The sequence below is a fragment of the Eublepharis macularius genome, chromosome 8, assembly GCF_028583425.1.
Source record: "Eublepharis macularius isolate TG4126 chromosome 8, MPM_Emac_v1.0, whole genome shotgun sequence".
Classification (NCBI taxonomy): Eukaryota; Metazoa; Chordata; class Lepidosauria; order Squamata; family Eublepharidae; genus Eublepharis; species Eublepharis macularius.
In genome coordinates, this window is record NC_072797.1 from 138023141 (window position 1) to 138042155 (window position 19015).

Consider the following 19015-nt stretch of genomic DNA (forward strand, 5'->3'; position numbering starts at 1 on the left):
ACAACTGTTATAAGATAGTATACGATGTATGCAAATTAGATTTTATAATATTTATATTTGTATTATTTTAACTGAAGTTTTAACTTGTATAAAACTTACCAATAAGGGAATGTCTTATTTTACTAGTTTAAAGCTGGTTGTGGACCGAAATAAATTTAATTCATTCATTCATTCCTTGCAGGTCCCCATTTGTATATCCAAATGCTCAAGGACATATGTTGGAATAAGCCAGAGAGCCACACTTTACCACGACTCTTTGGCATGTGTCCACTACATGAATCTTCATTTCTGTGTTCACTGCTGCAAACTGTATCAGACAAACCTGAGTGCCACATTAAAATATGAAGCACCCCTAAATCTGGCTAGAACGTTCCTATAATATTCCAACAATCATTCCATCCTCCCAGCCCTATAAACTCGTTTAATGCTCTGCAGTTTTATTTGAACCTGTTTGATACAATCTCCATTATGGCTCATAGTACTATACTTAAGCATGTACTTCAAGAAAGTGACAGTCCCCTAACTCGGGCATTTATTCATTCAACCAGCACTACATTTACCTTCACAGGGATATTATGCTAAATAGGTAAGAGAAACATAAGATAATGTTTCCATGTATGCAAATCTATGCATTTGTTTGGGTCAGTTTGTTTATAATATTAATAAGAATTTCCCAAGATTGTCTACAATAAGCATTTTTTTTTAAAAAAGACAAATCCAGAATCACAACGCGATGGTGTAAAACTGTCCTTGTGTCTTTGTGTCTTCCTATTCAATGACTATAGGATATTATATTCACTAAGCATCTGTCATCCTGCAAAACAATTTTTTTAAATATGTTCAGCAAACAAGGAGCATTAAGCAGCGGCCCACATGAGCCTGTTGTGGGGTTTTCCGGAGGTTTTTTTACTTTAAAAAAATTATTTATTCAACACAATAAAAAGACATACATATAATAAAAAGACCAGGGCTTTTTTTCTGGGAAAAGAGGTGGTGGAACTCAGTGGGTTGCCCTTGGAGAAAATGGTCACATGGCTGGTGGCCCCGCCCCCTGATCTCCAGACAGAGGGGAGTTGAGATTGCCCTTCGCGCAGCTTGGCAGTGCAGAGGGCCATCTCAACTCCCCTCTGTCTGGAGATCAGGGGGCGGGGCCACCAGCCATGTGACCATTTTCATGAGGTTCCGGAACTCCGTTCCACTGCACTCCAGCTGAAAAAGAGCCCTGAAAAAGACTATGCATAATAGGCATGTCTATTTAGACCATTAAAACTGTGAAATTAAGAACTCTTATCTCTCACATATTGCGGCAAATTCCATTCTCTGCACAACTTCGACCACAATCAGTCAAATCTGGAAGTATCTCTATTTTGTTGGCAGGCCATTCTTTTTACCAGTGTGTAGGTATCATTACCTTCATCAACCAGTCATAAAATTGCAGGCTTTTCTTTTCTTTTTGCTTCCATTTCCTAGCAAAGACCAACCTGAGAGTGGGTTGGAGCCTACACCTCAATCATTCCACTCATGTAAGTGGCACTTACATGCTTGCAAGATTCCTCCCTCCCACCTCAGACTGCCCAGACTTTTCCCAAGAGTCCTCTGACTCTCAGGAGCAGAAAATCAAGAATCAGAGTGAACTTCAAAAGAAGGTAGTAGTGGAAACAATGTTGCACTCATGATATACAGGATCCAACCAGATTATATTTATAGGGCAATGCTAAGCAGCAGGGCTTTTTTTCAGCTGGAACGCAGTGGAATGGAGTTCCGGCACCTCTTAAACATGGTCACATGGCCGGTGGCCCCACCCCCTGATCTCCAGACAGAGGGGAGTTTAGACTGCCCTCTGCACTGCAGTGCAGAAGGCAATCTAAACTCCCCTCTGTCTGGAGATCAGGGGGCGGAACCACCGGCCATGTGACCATTTTCACCAAGGGCAACCCACTGAGTTCCACCACCTCTTCTCCCAGAAAAAAAAGCCCTGCTAAGTAGTTACAATGTTCAAAGACCACTGAAGTCAATGGCCTTAGAAGGGTGTCTGTTCAGAACTGTTCAGAACCCCCCCCCCCGACCCCAAATGTTAAGGCACATAAACTATTTTGAAATCAAAATTGATATGGGCTTGGGATTTCTGAGCATAAAGGAAAAGGAGCTAAACCAGACTGCATATTATTTATGGGAAATCTACAGCAACAATCATAGCTAATAGGTCATTGCTTTGAATTATAAATAAAATATTAAATTCCACATAAGCCATCTTTAGGCACACAGAAAGTGTGGATGTGAGCAAGAGTGTACGCTAGCTAACTACTACAGTGCGGGGTTTTCTCACACATACTGCAGCATGCGGAATTGGGCCTTAACTAAGAGTTAGAAAAAGAAAATAAATGTATCAGGCAATAACAGTCAAAGACAAAAACCAGAAGGTCAATAGACAGCTGGAAACAGACATGCAAACTTTTCATCAATTCCTATGCCTTAAAGAACCTTCTGTATCTCCTTGCTGGATAATTCCAAAGTTCCATCTAGACCATTCTGCAATCGTTCTCATTTCAACAGTGATCAAATACTTTTGAGAACTCCCAAGATGGATATACACTTGTTCTTTATTCCTAGTGTCTAAGATTCAGAGGTAAATAACCTATTTTTTTACATTTTGATGTAGGTGTTGGAAAAAGGAATTAAATGTACGTATATGTAGCTGTGTTTGTTCTCATTTACCCCATGTTATCCTCGTCTATCCATGTTAGTCCAAAAATGGTCAGATTATAAAATACAAATTTAGCAGGTCCAGCCCTGTAAGATTACTTCCTGCAGCCCTATAAGAATACTCCTGTACTCTGTAAGTACAGTTGCCAACCTCCAGGTGGAGCATGGAGATCTCCCAGAATTATAACTGATCTCCAGGCTAGAGAGATCAGTTCTCTGGAGAAAATGGCTGCCTTGGAAGGTGCTCTATGACGTTATAACCTGCTGAGCTCCAGCCCCTCTCCATACCCATCTCTCCTAAGGCTCCGCCCCCAAAAAATTGCCAGGAATTTCCCAACCTGGGGATGGAAACTCTACCTATAATAAGACTCCTGGGTAAGCTTAATACTCATGGGATAAGTGGACAGGTCCTCTTATGGATAAAAAATTGATTAAATGACAGCAAGCAAAGGTATAGGCATAAATGGATAGTTCTCACAATGGAGTAAAGTAAACAGTGGGTCCCACAAGGATCGCAACTGGGGCCAAAGCGATTTAATTTGTTCATAAATTATTTGGAATTGGGGGTGAACGGTGTAATGGCCAAGTTTACAGATGACACAAAATAAAAATCCCAACGTCAAGTATACTCTAATGGAGTTTAAATGTGCTGAAACTGAGAAGGAAAGAGACCCTGGCGTTGTAGTGGATAACTCAATGAACATGTCAACTCAGTGTGCCACAGCACTGACAAAAGCTAACTCTATGCTGGGGATTATTAGGAACGAGATTGAAAATAAAATGACCAATTTCATAATGCCCCTGTATAGATCTCTGGTGAGGCCTCATCTGGAATGCTGCGGGCAGTTCTGATCACTATATCTCAAAAAGGACATTGCAGAGCTGGAAAAAGTACAGAAGAGGGCAACCTAAATGATTAAGGCGGAGCTCCTTTCCTTGAGGAAAGCCTGAAGAGTCTGGGACTTTTCACTTTAGCAAAGAGATTACTAAAGGGAAACGTGATGGAAGTTTATAAAATTTTGCATGGAGTAGAGAGGGTGGACAGAGAAAACTTGTTCTTCCTTTTCAAAAACACTAGGGCTGTAACATATTCGTTAAGTGATTGGGCTGTGAATCAGCAATCTGCCAATGAATCTCTTGTAAAGACGACAACCTTTAATAATGTGAATGACCCAACATTTAACAAAATGCAAACTAAGATGCACTCGTCCTATTGAAATTAATGGGACAGAATTTAGTCATGAATTGTCTATTGAATTTCAATGGAAAAAATGTATCCAACTTCCTCTGAAATAATGATATGCATGAAATGATGTAGTTCTAATGCAAAATTTCCAGTAAAATTACACATTCAAATGTACAGATCACTGGTGGGGGGGGGGACTGCTATATTTACTATATACAGGGCATCCTGTATATAGGACTCTCTATCTTTTTTTTAAAAAATCTCTTAATATTACTGGGAATTTGCTGCTGTGGTTTGGTGTTTCAGGAATTAATGTAGTAATTCACACAGAGTTTACTCCACAGTCCAAATATTTTGGGGCGACAAGTTTGGCTTAAATAGAACAGCTATGGTTTACAAAATATAACCAAACTTTTTTTTTTAAGTTTTGTCATAAAATGTATATATTGCTATAGCAAACTACAATTATGCTCACTGGGACAGTGACTGCGTCATGAGAAAAGTGGTAGTTGACGCACTGTTCACAGTTGTTTATACACTGGAGTTCAATAACACATCGTATGGAAGGCTCTCAAAGTACCTTGCAAAACTAATGATTTAATTAACATGAGCAATAAACAGAAAAGCACAATTGTTAACATTTCAGATTCTACCACTCTTATTTCATACTGGCAGAAACATTACAGATTTCTTCAGGATCACTTCCAGTGACTCAGTAATAAAGACAGAAGCAAATCTAGAAAAAATGAAGACCATTTTGTCCTTGTCTTAAATTAAACCTTTCTCATTTCCAGAATGCCAGACCTATTGCATTCAATAGGAAGTTACTCGTGTTTTCATTTTGGATCCTAATTTTCATAGTCCAGGGTGATGACCGTAGGAACAAGGAAGGTCAAGACAGAGGCTATGGTACTACTTAAGGGGGTGAAATTTTATATTGTTCCCCACAAGAGGTTCTTCCTACTGTACACAAAATGTTGCATGAGGAAAACAGAACACACAAAAAGAATTTGTGATACGTTAGTTTTACACCTGTGAACATTCTGCAAATGCCTGATAGCCATGTTCCCTTTTTCAATAATAATAAATTATAGTAAACAAGTGTCCAGAAAATCCTTACCTGTTAATTGAGCTAACACTGGGCACTGTGTCATTGTCACACACTCGCTCCGCTAAAAGTCTGTCCCTGATCTCCCAGGCAAACATGGTGGGGTTTTGGCGTTTATATTCTGCAATCTTTTCTACTACTTTGGGTGTGGCGACCTTTGGTTTTGACCCCCCAATAACTCCAGGCTTGATGCTTCCAGTCTCATAGTACCTAGGGTGAAATTTCAGGAAAGAAAAATATATTAATGCTCAACATAAGAGAAATGCATTTTCAATAGTCTCAGCAATTATAGTCTTATGACTTTCCAGTAAATTACAAGAAGCATTATAGGTACAATCTAAACAACAATTTCAAGTGGAAAGATTTTAGCACATACATAATTTTCTAATTCAAAGCAATAGACTTAGAAATGTTTGATTTTACCCTAATTTTTTGAAATGAGGGTGCATGATATATTTTTTATGTAACAAATGTACATGTATGTGTGGCAAGACAATAAAAACAATATGAATATAAAGAGTGACCTTGGAATGAAAATTAACTGATATGTGTTATTAATATGTAATGCAACAGTAATGTTAAAAAGTTCTACCAGCATCAAGGATTTTGCACAAGTCCCCTTTGTATTAAATTATTGTAAAGGGCTTGCCATATTTTTTCAAGTAAATGAAATAATCAATGCAATGCATTGAATGTCAATGCAAATTAACTCCTTTTTCCAGTGTTTTTGACATGATGATTGTGGACTGCAAGGTTGCACATGTTTTAACTAGCTGACATTTTCAGGAAGCAAAAATTAATTATTAATTATTTCCTGATATCTGAAACATTGCTTTTATTTAGTGAACTGATAAGACTGTATTTAAACACCATTCTCGTAATTACGCAATTGTAATTTACTAATGAAAACACTAAGTAGAATCTACCAAGCATTTTTGCCACATGGACATTAATGAATTGACTGAGGGTGTATTATAGGAATTCTTTGGTAATAAAATGCATCCTTTGAACCCAAGACTTTGCTGTTTTGAACAACAGCACTGGCCTTCTGGGGTATGAGAAACCTATAGAGCCTCAATGGAGAAATCAAACAAGAAAGATATGAGTATGTGTACCTTTTGCCATGTCTCTCAATTTCTACCCAAACTCCTCTATAACTAACATATCATAAATCTTTATTAGAAAAGAGTCCAGTAGCACCTTTAAGACTAACCAACTTTACTGTAGCATAAGCTTTCAAGAACCACAGCTCTCTTTTTCAGAGAGCTGTAGTTCTGTAGAGCTGTAGTTCTCGAAAGCTTATGCTACAGTAAAGTTGGTTAGTCTTAAAGGTGCTACTGGACTCTTTTCGATTCTGCTACTACAGACTAACATGGCTAACTCCTCTGGATCTATAAATCTGTATTGTTAAGTGTTTTTCTATAATAATTAATTTTTGTACAGAAACCATATACCCCATACCACATTCATACAGAACAAATTTCCATTTTCTTTCTGATATGAGCAAGTCACCAACTGCTCTTTAGACCCAGCATTTGACTGTCAAGTGCCTCATTATGTTTATGAAGTTGCACAATTATTTTTAAGCGAAATCTTTGTTGTCAGAGCCCAGCATCTTGTTAATAAAAATGACATGAGATATTGAAATGCTATCCTAGAACCACTAGCATCAAAGACAGTTTTGCAACTGAATACAATAGGACCGGGTTTGGTTTTTCACTGCTTTATTTCTAGGATTTGGGCAGAAATGGACTGCTGTTCTATACAGACTTGTTTGGGAAATCCTAATTTCTGAGCAAGACAAGCTTTGTTACAGATTGACCTTTTCATACCTGAACCTAAATACTGAAACCTAAAAACTTAAAAGCTTTACCTCTTTCTTGTAATATATTTGTGTTCATTCATTCATTTCCCTATTATATTGTTTCCTGAATGTCTCAGCCATTGATCATTACTGTCTTGCACTGTGTAATCTGCCTTGTGTCTGAGTGAGAAAGATGGGCTATTAATAACATGGATGGATGGATGGATGGATGGATGGATGGATGGATGGATGGATGGATGGATGGATGGATGGATGGATGGATGGATGGATGGATGGATGGATTAAAGAAATGTACCTTATTTATGGTCAGCTAATGGATGGTGCATGATTATCTCGTGAAAACAACTCATAGGAAATATAACTGCTTTGACACCTTTGTGAAATACCTGTCCTATTTTGATCAGTCTCAACCTATTTACGGTGCAGAACTTAGAACTAAACAAATTTATTCCCATGAAAGCCAAAGGAACAAAACCAAGCAAATGCACCATAATCGGCTTATGAATCAAGCTCAGAGCCGATAAACCAGGTTCTTACCAATTGCTAGGTTTCGTGAAGGTTTTTTTTAAGCAAAATGGCCGGTTTCTTCTTTCATACACTTTCTACCTCAATAACTGATTACTGTATCTTTGTTAATTGTCAATTTAGGCACTATAAAGGAAGACCCAGTGAATAGTCAGGGACCTTGTGATAAAACAGTAACAATGTTCGATATTTATAAAGCGCTCAAGAGGATTCAAAGCACTTCATATACCTTATATTAGTGGAATCCTGACAACAACCTTCTAAGGTAGGCTGATGCTGTTATCTGAAGGATCGGTTTGCTTAAGGCACCTTTTGAGATCACAGCAGAAGCAAGCTTTAGATAAAGAATTTCTGGATTCACAGTTATCTCTTATTCAATGTACTACACCCACTACCTAATACTATGACACTGTGGAAATTAACCTGCTACAGTTCTGATTTGTGGGTCCTATGCCAGTCATTTTTGAAAATGTGGATAAGCAGGATTCTGCCTCAGACTGGCTACTAAGCCTCATATAAATCTTGGCACAAAAAAAAACGGAAGCCAGGGTGATAGGTCTTAAAATGATCCAGTAACTAGCATCATTGTTATTTCCCCCCAATACCCAAATTTGAAAACACATATTAGACAAAATAAGGGCTAATCATTTCCTCTGTGCTACGTACTACAGCTTTATGCAAGCTGTCCTCATATTTAACGTATAGCCGAAGGACACTACAGTTCCCAGAGTGCAATGTCCAATCTAGAACAGAAAAATCTGTATTGAACTCCATATCCAGGATGAGGGCAGCCAAATAACACTAGATCTTGTTACAGGATTCACGTTGTCAATAGAGACCCCATTGAGAGAAGTGGCATTGCAGGATCAGCCTGCATGTTCGTAAGGCTCAGAAACAGCCCATTATGTACAGAAACGACGGTTGATGCTTATTTCTCTGGATGGTTCATAGTCTGCTTTTTCTTTTATGTCAAGGTTGTAAATTAAGAAATATTGACTCCAAAATTTGTAATTGAGTTTATTTAACATGTGGGTTCACGTTATATTTTTATGCACACAGACACACACACACAGAAAGAGAGAGAGCTCCAATTACAGTGACATTTTGCCAACTGTAATTATTAGTTATGAAAATAATGAGCTATGAAATTCCAATTTATTGTTGACAACTTAAATGACAAAGCTCCGGAGCACAACTCTTAGCTCCACAGTAATGCAAATATATCTGGTGACAAATCTATTCAGAAACAGTAAAAACTGTTTGATGTTCTCTCTGGTAGGTAAATGAGTTGCCTGTTTATTAGTTTTATTCACTGATACTAATAGAAGCTGTTAGCTAATCTTCAAATTGGAAAGGGGAGGAGGGAGGAAAATGTCACCAACCTGACTTGCCATTCATATTACTCATTAACAAACAGCACTGAGATAAGATTATTATTACACAAAAATACCAATGACCAGTTTTAGCATAGCAAAACTTGGGGGGGGGGGAACTGTAATTTCACAGTCCTAATAAGGTTCATACTTATGACAGACTTTTTCTTGGGTCACTAGTACTACCCTGATCTTTCTAAGGAAATATCACATGCCTTAGAATTTTTAAAACCACAGTCCAGAGGCTAGAGTTTTCCCATTTACAGTTAGATGAACAATTTCAAAATAAGTGGTTTTAGGATACAACCATAACTTGTTGCCTTGTATTTCCCTATACAACAGTACAAAATCAGGACTGATTCCATTTACAGTGCAATTACTCCAGAGTCACTCTGCTTAAGATTAGTCTTTGAAACGCAGTTATGCTACATGGACATAAGACAGAAAAGTCAGTCTTAATGGTATTTATAACTATATCTTACTACTGGCTCTCATGGTTTTATAATAGCATACAAAGTAAGGCTAGAGAAAAGATTTACCAGCCCTAGGTATTATGCGGAATTATGAGATTCAGTGGAGATTTTGCCATGCTTGAAACAGGGTAGAATTGGTACCCATGCTCAAGAAATTGTATGCAGTGGTGTGGAAAGAACGTCCTTTTAAAAGGAGAGTTGATTTATCAAAATTACATTTTGTGGAAGTTTTATTCTAATTAGTGTAAAACAACATAGATTTCCAAATAAATGTTATGTTTGCAGAGCATTAGCTTTACAGTTACAGTTTACAACAATTATATTACTTTTTTAAAAAGAATATTAAAAACACAGGAGAGATAGTACTTAAGGTGAAATTTAACATGCATATATGCTGTTTAAGTAGAACTGATAAAAATCTAATCTGTGCCTATGCACATTTACTCAGAAGTAAATGCCATTCTATTCAAGGGAATTTTCTCCCTTGTCCGTGTGCATAGGGTTGCATCCCAAATTAATCACTAGTTCTCACCAAAAAGTAATTATTATTAGTTAGGAAGGTGCGGGGAATAAAAGAACAAACAGAAAACAAAATAACCAAATATAATTCAGGTATTTCCAAATACATCGCATAGGTGAGAGGCAGCAAAGAGTCCTGTAGCAATTTAAATACTAACAATTTTAACATATTATAAGCTTTCCATGTGTGCAGAGTTGATCTTGAGCAATAGGCAAATATATTCTCTTTTTGCAAGAATAAGGGTGATAATTGTGATCAGTCTGTCAGCTTAAATCAGTTTGATATATCTGGCCAGTTTATTTCAGTGAAAAGAAAAACTTGGAAAATGGTATCATGATCTGTGTTCCAAAACACAGTATGCCCCAAATCATACTGTTCCTCAGCCTAAGTGAAACTGCATTTTAAACCCGGGGGGGGGGCGGGGGGGATGGAAAACTGCACTTTTAAAAAGTATTCTGCTGTGGTTTATAGAATTGCCACTGTGAAGTGATGAGTACACTTGAATGTCCAAAAATTAAGAACAATCGCTGCTTGCGGATTCATTGTATAAACAAAACATACTTCAAACAGCATTGTTTTATTATTTTTACACTCTTTAGAGGAAAATATCATCATGATCCCAGGTAAAGGGTTTAACTTTAAACTAATTGATTTCAATTGAATTAAAATAGGGTTGATTCTTTTCTGGATTGTGATATATATCCTCAGGGCTTTTTTTCTGGTAAAAGAGGTGGTGGAACTCAGTGGGTTGCCCTCGGAGAAAATAGTCACATGGCTGGTGGCCATAAACTCCCCTCTGTCTGGAGATCAGGGGGCGGGGCCACCAGCCATGTGACCATTTTCAAGAGGTTCCGGAACTCCATCCCACCGCGTTCCAGCTGAAAAAAAGCCCTGTATATCCCCAAAAGTGCAATGTCAACAGCGGGTTAGAGCAACTCTCTTGAAATAGAAATGAGTTTATAATGATGACAGTAAATGCTGAAGCAAAGTGATTTTTTAAAAAAATCAAAAGGGTTTCCACTGAATGATTAGTAATTGATTTCTGAGTACTCTGTAAATGACTCACAGATTTGCCTACTTATTCAGGAGGAAGTACAGCATCCATCCTTTAAATTTATTTGCAAGAATATATTTAATAAATATCTCATCCCTGATGAGTTGCACATCGCCTGTATAAGTGAACTTTCTAAAATTCTTCTCCTCATTACATTATCATCTCTTTAAAATTCAGCTTACTCTTCAGCTACCCTGGTTTTTTTTCCCCTTTTGTAACAGAAAACAGCATCCACAACTGATTTTTTTTAAAAAAAGAAGTGATTTCTGATATCCTTTTACCTGCCGAGTATTTTGCTGACACAGCCATGGCTGACTCGAAGTTGCCTGGAGATGTCACAGGGTCTGACGCCTTGATGAGCAAGTTCCACAATCCTTTGGCGGACTACATCAGGGAGCGGTCGACCATTTACAAAAACACCCCCTAACTGATTCACTCCTCCATGTCCTGAAACATATGGGGGGGGGGGGGACAAAACAAGCAAAGAAAAAAACATCTTTGTGATTTTTTGGAAGATGTTTGCAGAAGTTCTGTTCAGCTATGGATTCCCCTCTCCTATTAAGCACTGAAGAACTTATTGTTGACAAGAGTTTTGGTATTTCTTAAAATGTAGGCTATGGTTTACTTGCTGAGAGGAGAAGGAACAATGCTATTTACTGAGGCCTAATTTGACACTGATAGCAATTTTACACTTGTTACACTTGTGTAGCTCTAATTACTTCAGTAATCATGAATATGTAGAATCAGAATAAGACCTAAGTTTTGTAAAAACCATCTTCCTAACATTATTTTAAAGCCAATCTTTGTACACATTTAACAAATTATGAGCTATTATAACTATATGATTTAAGTGAACTGTAAGTCAGAAATCTGCAGCATGTTCACTGTTCAAAGTCCTGTTAAAATTATATCAGACTTGCTTCTATCTAAATCCTGACAGATGCCTATACTCTGAGAAAACGCCAAAGTATTGTCTTTGTATATGTAGCTTATTTGACCCAAATATGGATTCTGCCAAAGCACTGGCTTCTTTTTCTTTCAGATTTACAGTTGAATTGCAGATGTATTCAAGAAATACACTGCATGCTCATGGAATAACTTTTGGCTGAGATAATATACAACCATCTGAAAATATTAAGATTCTAATATGGAAATGTGGCTCGGCCAATTGTGGTACAGTATTATTCCTAGTTTCCTGATATTCACTAGACTCCTTAAAGGGAAACATATAGTCTGAAATAAGTCCCGCCTAGATGAATAAGAGCTAACTGGGTAAAACTGATGAATACAAAATATAATGCCATGTAGCTGAGCGAGAAAATACAATTCCCTTCTCAAATTGTTAACCATGCAAACCACTTACAGAGAAGTGGCAATGTTGTGAACAAATAACGGCAGCAACTAGCATTACTGGCAACAAATGAGCAAAACCAATAAACTAACCTCTCTACTCACAGAGGGCCTTGAGCTGTAAAGAGTCAGCTGCCAAATCAAACTGTCTCTGTTCTAAACCAATCCGTTACAAATAAAAATGGTATTTTAATCCAGTCATTTGCCATTGATAAATTGCTGTCAAACTTTGTAAATATTTTCTAAACCAGAACACATAATAAATCATAATAAAATACCTGATGACTAAAAAGCCAGTTTGAGCCCTCACAGAGCAACCTCTCGCAAGTTCTCTGATATTTCTGAAGAGATATACATGTTTTTGTTTATTTATGTATTTCAGATGACTAGCTAGGATTCAAAATTGCTCTTGCCTCAAAAATTAAGGAAATGTCCATGTCTTAATTTTGAGCTATAAAATTCTCCCTTGATTGATATTGAAGGAAAGGTGGGGTGGGGGGGTTATTTATCTGAATTAAGAGCTAGACTAATATAATGGACTGCACAGGATTTTCAGGATTTTTTTTCTCTTCCTAAATTGTCCGTTTGCTGTAAATAGAAATAGTGCCTGCTATGCTTGCTATCAAAGAAGCCTCCAGAGTTACAGATCTGCACATCAACATTAGACAAAGGAACTATATGCATTTATGTCTTGATTAGCTATACATTTTAGTGCCATACTTATTGATTTAAAATCCAAGTTAATGTTGCAACAGCCAGAAATGTATCTGATTTATCAGTTCACTTGGGTATTCATATATATTTGTTCTAAAAGTTATGTAGCCTAGAGTTTCAGCTTCCTAACTGACACAGACTGTTCAGTGAAAGTGAAACCTTGAAGAAATCAAATTTAATAAACTTTGGCCGCCTACATTAAGTAAAAGGAAAAAATGTCTCACATCACCACAAGTCAGCACAAAATAGAATGTAAGAAAGACCAATATTTTAAGAGAAGATAATGTCAACATGTAGGAGAATCTCTTGTATCCTATTGTACAAGGGCCACCTAGGCCACAAAACTTGTTAATTCTAGCAATAAATCTCTTGGATGTTTTCACTCAAATATTTTAATAAAAGGCAGTCATAGCTGCGATTGGGCTGGTTAAATCCCATTAATGTCAATAGGATTTAAACAGTAAACCTGTGTAAAGGACTGCATATTGTAATCCTATACTCATTACTTGAGAATAGGTCATATTGAATTTAGTAGCGCTTGTTTCAGATAAATAGCCATTGAACTACAAGAAAATAGTGGGTCTATATAAGGGGAAGCAGGTATTGGGTATCTTGGGTCACACACCTTGAATCAAGAAAGAAAGAAAGAAAGAAAGAAAGAAAGAAAGAAAGAAAGAAAGAAAGAAAGAAAGAAAGAAAGAAAGAAAGAAAGAAAGAAAGAAAGAAAGAAGAAAGAAAGAAAGAAAGAAAGAAAGAAAAGTAAGTAAGTCATGGCTATTAAAATCCATAAGTAAAGTTTGAACAAGCTGATGTTTTAGAAAAGCTAACAAACATACACAACCATGCTGCTGACAGGCATAGACACAGACAGAGGATGCCAGATTTCTCTTTCCAAAAAATTAGTTCCCCCCACCCATCCCCTCTCCTGTCCCAATGGCTTACTACTTCCCAGCCAAAAGCACTTTGGTTTTGATCCAGCTCTGAAAAAGCAAGTCTTTTCAGCTTCTGTTCCAGTTGGTTTGGACTGCAGAGAGTGCCAGGAAAAGGAAACTCTCCTATCAAAGGGGGGGGGGGGCTACTGACCGATCAACACTCCTTTCCTGGAGGGGCTGGATGTGTAGTTGCTAAATTACATTAAAACATAATTTGCAGACTGGGATGAACAAGCTTGCTTCCGGAGCCCCTCACTGGCAGTTAATGGGGCCTCCGGATTTATGCCGTTCATCTTTCTTGCTGGAGAAATTTATGGGACGGAAGGGGAATAACTTGCTTAAATGAAAAGAAAACGACCCATCCATGGGGATGCCTACTTCTGCTCAGGTGTATACCTTCTCCATTATCAGACAGAATTTTTCAATGCTTTAAAGGCAAAGGAGGGAGAAGGGTGCTGGGGGGGGGGGTCTTCATAGCTTCAAGGACCAGTCAAGCACATTGAAGAGAAGACATCAAAGCACACGAGACCCAGAAGGTCAAATGCTTCTTTCTCTGGATGTCTGAGCTGAGCTCCGAAAGATATTGCTGGTTATTTGGTACCAGTAGGGCTGTCTTCTGATCTTTCCCAGGCAGGCTGTGTTTCTTGCGTGCTGAATTAGAATTCAAGGGGAGAGGGGAGCAGTTTCCACTCTGGTGCAGAATTAATCCAGTGTTGATAAAAAAAAACTGCCACAATGAAGCTAACGGCGTGTGTGAGTTAAGCCTAGATGGGAGGTGGAATACCAGCGAGAGCAGACACGTTCCACACACATTATAGATCTGTAAAACGAGGCACATGACTTACGTAAAGAAGATGCATTGAGTATATTGTCTATGAGATTCTTTATGCAAGAGGAAAGAACTGTCCAAGCTGACAGGAAACTGTTACATGCTTTAAAGGAACAGCGGTTCTGTTTGGGCATAATTTTTTTTAAAAGCCCTAATAAGTCACAAAAGTAGATATCTTTCCTAGAAGTATGCAGGTGCTCCAGCACAAATTGGGTGGAAATGTATTTTGCCTGCCCTAAACGACTGTAACTCCAGGCACACAAACACCCAATACAATATTTTTCATTATTTGTTTTTTTTTTAAGTAAGAAATATCAGGCTGACAAATCTGCATGGTTCCCTTTGAATTTTATGTCCAAACTCTTTGGCTTCTACATGTTTTGTTTGGTTCTACTCTGATGCTTCCAAGCCTTAATGCAAACGTCTGTCCAGCTCCTCTTTGGCCTTATCAGGACACGGTTTAAAAAGGAACCTTCCACCTGTTCTAGCTCATTTCGGCCACATGCAGAACCGCGTCTTGAATTCGGCTTCCAGGCAGGTCTTTCTTGCGTTAGAAGGAACAGCTGACTCAGCATTTTAAAGCTAAGTCTTCCTTGCCTTATCTCAAACTTTCTTCCCTTCGCTTTCAGAGTTTGTATTTTGCTCAATCTGGAAAACAATGCATTTATCCTGTAAGGGGGTTTTATATATTGCCAGTAGAGGAGGCAGCAGACAGGCAACTGAGATTTTGTCTTGGAAATTCATCATTTGCTTAATCATTCCGGAGCTGGTCGGATAGAAGCTCCACAGCCAAAAAGTCTTCTGCAATCTCCAAAAATCTAACTCTTCTTTGATGACACCTTTTGAGGTGGGTAAAGTATTGACATCATATACAAATGATCAAAGAAAGGTTTTTAAAGAGTAAAACTTTACGAAGGGAAAGAGTTAATAGACAAAAGTTTTCTTTCAGTGTGAGGGATAGTAAATCTGGAGAAACTGACTGTTTTAAATCTTGGTTTTCACTAGAAATAGCTGTAAGGTCCTTTCTCCCGGCTGCCCGGTTCTGTCATGCTAACTGAGAAGCCGGTCAATGCAAGCTAATTCAGTAACTAACTCAAGTGTGCAAAACATCCCATTTAATGCTCCCTTCACCCCACCCCACCCCCCAAATATCAGCTAGGTTCATCTGCACAGAGATACGCACATAATTACTTACGAGTAATTATGATGAAAAATGGAGTGAGACTTAAGCAACATATGCACATAGACCACAGAAAAACATTCTCTCTCCTTTCTTATTTTCTTCCCACCTGTAAAGGTCTAGTTTTCATGGTGCCAAAATGCTGCTACGCTTTGACAGAGTGCATAATGGGTCTCTCCTGCTGTATGTTTTGACACCACTTCTGATTTAATAGGGAGGAAATATTTCGTTTTTCCTCGGATCAAAATACAGCTGAGAGCAGCTAAGAACATCCCTATGCCTTCCAATCAATTCCTTGCTGTTTTGTCCGAAGGTGATTTCGATGCTTTTTGCATACGACTTTTGAGCGGTTTTCCTGTTTCTTTTGACAGGAAACTCTCATATTTAACAGGAAAGGGACCCTACCTCCAGTTTGGTTCTGAGGGCGTCTAAAACGAGATTAGTTTAAGAGCAGACTCCCATTGGGTTCTTTAGAAGCAAAGCCTATGCCTAGCGGCCAGAAAGCCAGCTTTTCTGGACGAGCAGAGGAAATGCAGGGTTGCAGAATGGTTGGTTTGTACGGTGGGGCTAGAGGGATGTGTCAAGCGGCGTATTACAATTTAAAAATGCGTTTTCTGTCTGAGGACAGCGTGATACTGACGCGCAGGGAAGCCCCGTTCTCACTCTTCCCCCTACACAATAACATAAACACAAGCACGCCACTTTCGGAAACCAAAAGCTACAACTCTCCCCCTTTTCCCGGCACAGCTTCATAAATAAAATTAGCGAGAACAGAGGAGAAAAGGGAAGAGACAGAAGGTAGATTTCCCTCCCACCTCTGTGTTTGTTTTTTGTTGTTATCAAATTCCTGCAGAAAATATCGATTTATAATTATTTAGGTTAATGAGGGGAACTTCCAGTCGCTTGGCAGCTTCCCTGCACATGGTCACTCTTCAAATTAGCACAAAGGCAAGTCCAAGAGTGAGGGGGGATGCCCTTTTTCTGATGTCGGTTTTCTAAAGCATCCCCCCCATACTAAGTTCCTGCATTTACAGGCTACTAATCTAAATTTTCTTTATAAATATTTATTCTTTCTGTGATGTCGCCCTTATTGTGAGCTGGGAAGACTGCGCTTCTTCAAATAGGTGGATCGTCTTGCATTATTTCACAGGAAATGTTACAGCCTGGTTTTCTGTTATGCCTGCTGTGCGTGTTCAATGATCTAGAGTTGAAAATGATAGATAGATAGATAGATAGATAGATAGATAGATAGATAGATAGATAGATAGATAGATAGATAGATAGATAGATAGATAGATAGATAGATAGATAGATAGATAGATAGATAGATAGATAGATAGATAGATAGATAGATAGATAGATAGATAGAGAACAGCTGCCTTGGTTAAAAGGCTGTGATGTGTGAGGGAAATACGATTCGTTCTACCCAAGATTTCCTTGAAATCTCTGGATCTAATCCGGCGTTTAACTCACCATGAGAGAAGATGTCATTTCACATAACATTGTGCTAATGGATAAATCTCCTATAACCCTCTCAAGCACAACAAATCTCAAGCAAACACATTACACACGGCCAGCTAACTTAAACAGTCAAGCCCCAACGTTTAAGGCCCTTCTAAACATTGTGCCTCATTCAGTCCTTAGACATTGCAACCATTTTTCCCCTTTTTATTAAAAAAACGAGCTCGCGCTCCCCCTTAATCAAAGCTGCATTTTGTCTTCTTTTAAAAATACGTTTAGGAGAGAACAACCCACCTCAGATTAAACTTTTTTTTCTTTAACTTTTAAATATAGTTTGCATTTTCTGGGGGGGGAGGGGTTGGTCCTGAACTGTCTTAAAGGTGCTTTGGAAAGATACTATTATTAAAATGGTTTTTAATATTAAAAAGATCACTTCCCCCCTCCCCCTTTCAATCCATATTTAGACTAAATGGCAAAAATAAAAAGTCAAGTTGGATAGCCCTGAACTTCGTAAGACACACACAGGCAGGCATACGCACACAAAGGAAAGGATGGAAGGACGAGAAGAGCTGGTGGTTATGAGTAAAAGAGAAGAATGAAAGCCATAGTCAGGAAACGTTTCTACATTAAAAAAAAATTAGCTCGGCTGGCAAGTAGAATTGAACGGGATCCCTCCTTTTAGGGTAAGAGTGCTAATAACATTCCTTTGCCCCAAGTTCAGTGTCCCCATCTAACAGCCCTTGATCTGTGCTGACGACACATTTAACTACGTGTCACATGAAGGTTTTTAGTGCTTTTTTGTCTTTGGTTTTTCAATTAATCGCCGCTGAAAACGGGACACAGCCCTGCCAAAGGCGACGCATGATTGTTGCCCGCGGCTTCCAAGCTCCCATCAGGAGGGACTTCCACGAGGCTTCTCTTTGGCCGCATCGCCCTTCCCTAAATTATTCTGCTCTCTTCTCAAGAGGGGAAGGTGCCGATTTCCGCCCCCCGCCCCCCGACATTCTTCTCCCGGGGCTGGACGAGTTTGCTCGGGCTTTGAACACGCACCGCGCACTCCCGGCCTGGAGGCAGAGCGGCGACTCCCGGGGAGGCAAGCGGAGCCCGCGCTTCTGCCGCCCTCGGCCGCTTTCCGCGCGGGACGGGTCCAAAAGCGCGATGCCCCCAGCCCCGAGCCTCGGCTCCCCGCCGCCCGGCCGCCCCCGCCCCGCCATCCGCTCCGAGGGAAAGAAAGGGCCGGGCCGGGCCGGGCCGGGCCGCGCGGCGAAGCGCGAGAGGGAAGGAGCCGGCCGGCCGCCTCTACTTACTATGCATCGCGGCGAACGGGTCGTGCTTACAGTGTATTTCCATCGGGGCCGCCGGGCGCTGCACGCCGCTCGCGAGCTCGGGCGAAGCGGCACTCCGGGCGAAGAAGGCGCGCGCTGCTCGGGGCCGCGGAGGGGCCCGCGGGGGCCGGCGGACTTCTCGGGCGCGGCTGGCGAAGAGCAAACTCCGGGCGAGAGACCGGCGCGCCGCGGCCACGACGCCCAGCCCCGGAGCCGAGCGAGCCTCCGGGAGGGGGACGCCGCCCGGCGGCGGCGCGGAGCGGGCTCGGGGCGCGTCCGGGCTCGCCGGCCTCCCCGCGTCCCCGCCCGCCCGGCCCCCGCGGGCTCCGGCCGGGGCTCCGGCGAGTCGGGCGGTCGCGGCTTGGGCCGCCTCCCAAAGGCCCGGCAATCCCGTCCAGGGGCTGGGAGGCGCCGCCGAAGGGCAGTCCGGGCGGGGGAAGGCGCGGCGGGCAGGGCG

General features: G+C 40.1%; 1 protein-coding gene across 2 annotated transcripts in view; it reads right to left on the reverse strand.

The window, feature by feature from the left end:
- PAX5 (paired box 5) overlaps positions 1 to 18583 on the reverse strand; it is a 362503-nt gene extending 343920 nt beyond the window's left edge. For both annotated transcript variants that reach the window (XM_054987283.1, XM_054987282.1), the window contains exons 1-3: positions 18541 to 18583; positions 11049 to 11214; positions 5010 to 5207 (exon numbers count right to left, since the gene is read on the reverse strand). In XM_054987283.1, the coding sequence (XP_054843258.1) occupies positions 5010 to 5207; positions 11049 to 11214; positions 18541 to 18583 (407 nt within the window). The remainder of the gene's footprint in view (positions 1 to 5009; positions 5208 to 11048; positions 11215 to 18540) is intronic.
- Between the last annotated feature and the right edge of the window lie 432 nt (positions 18584 to 19015).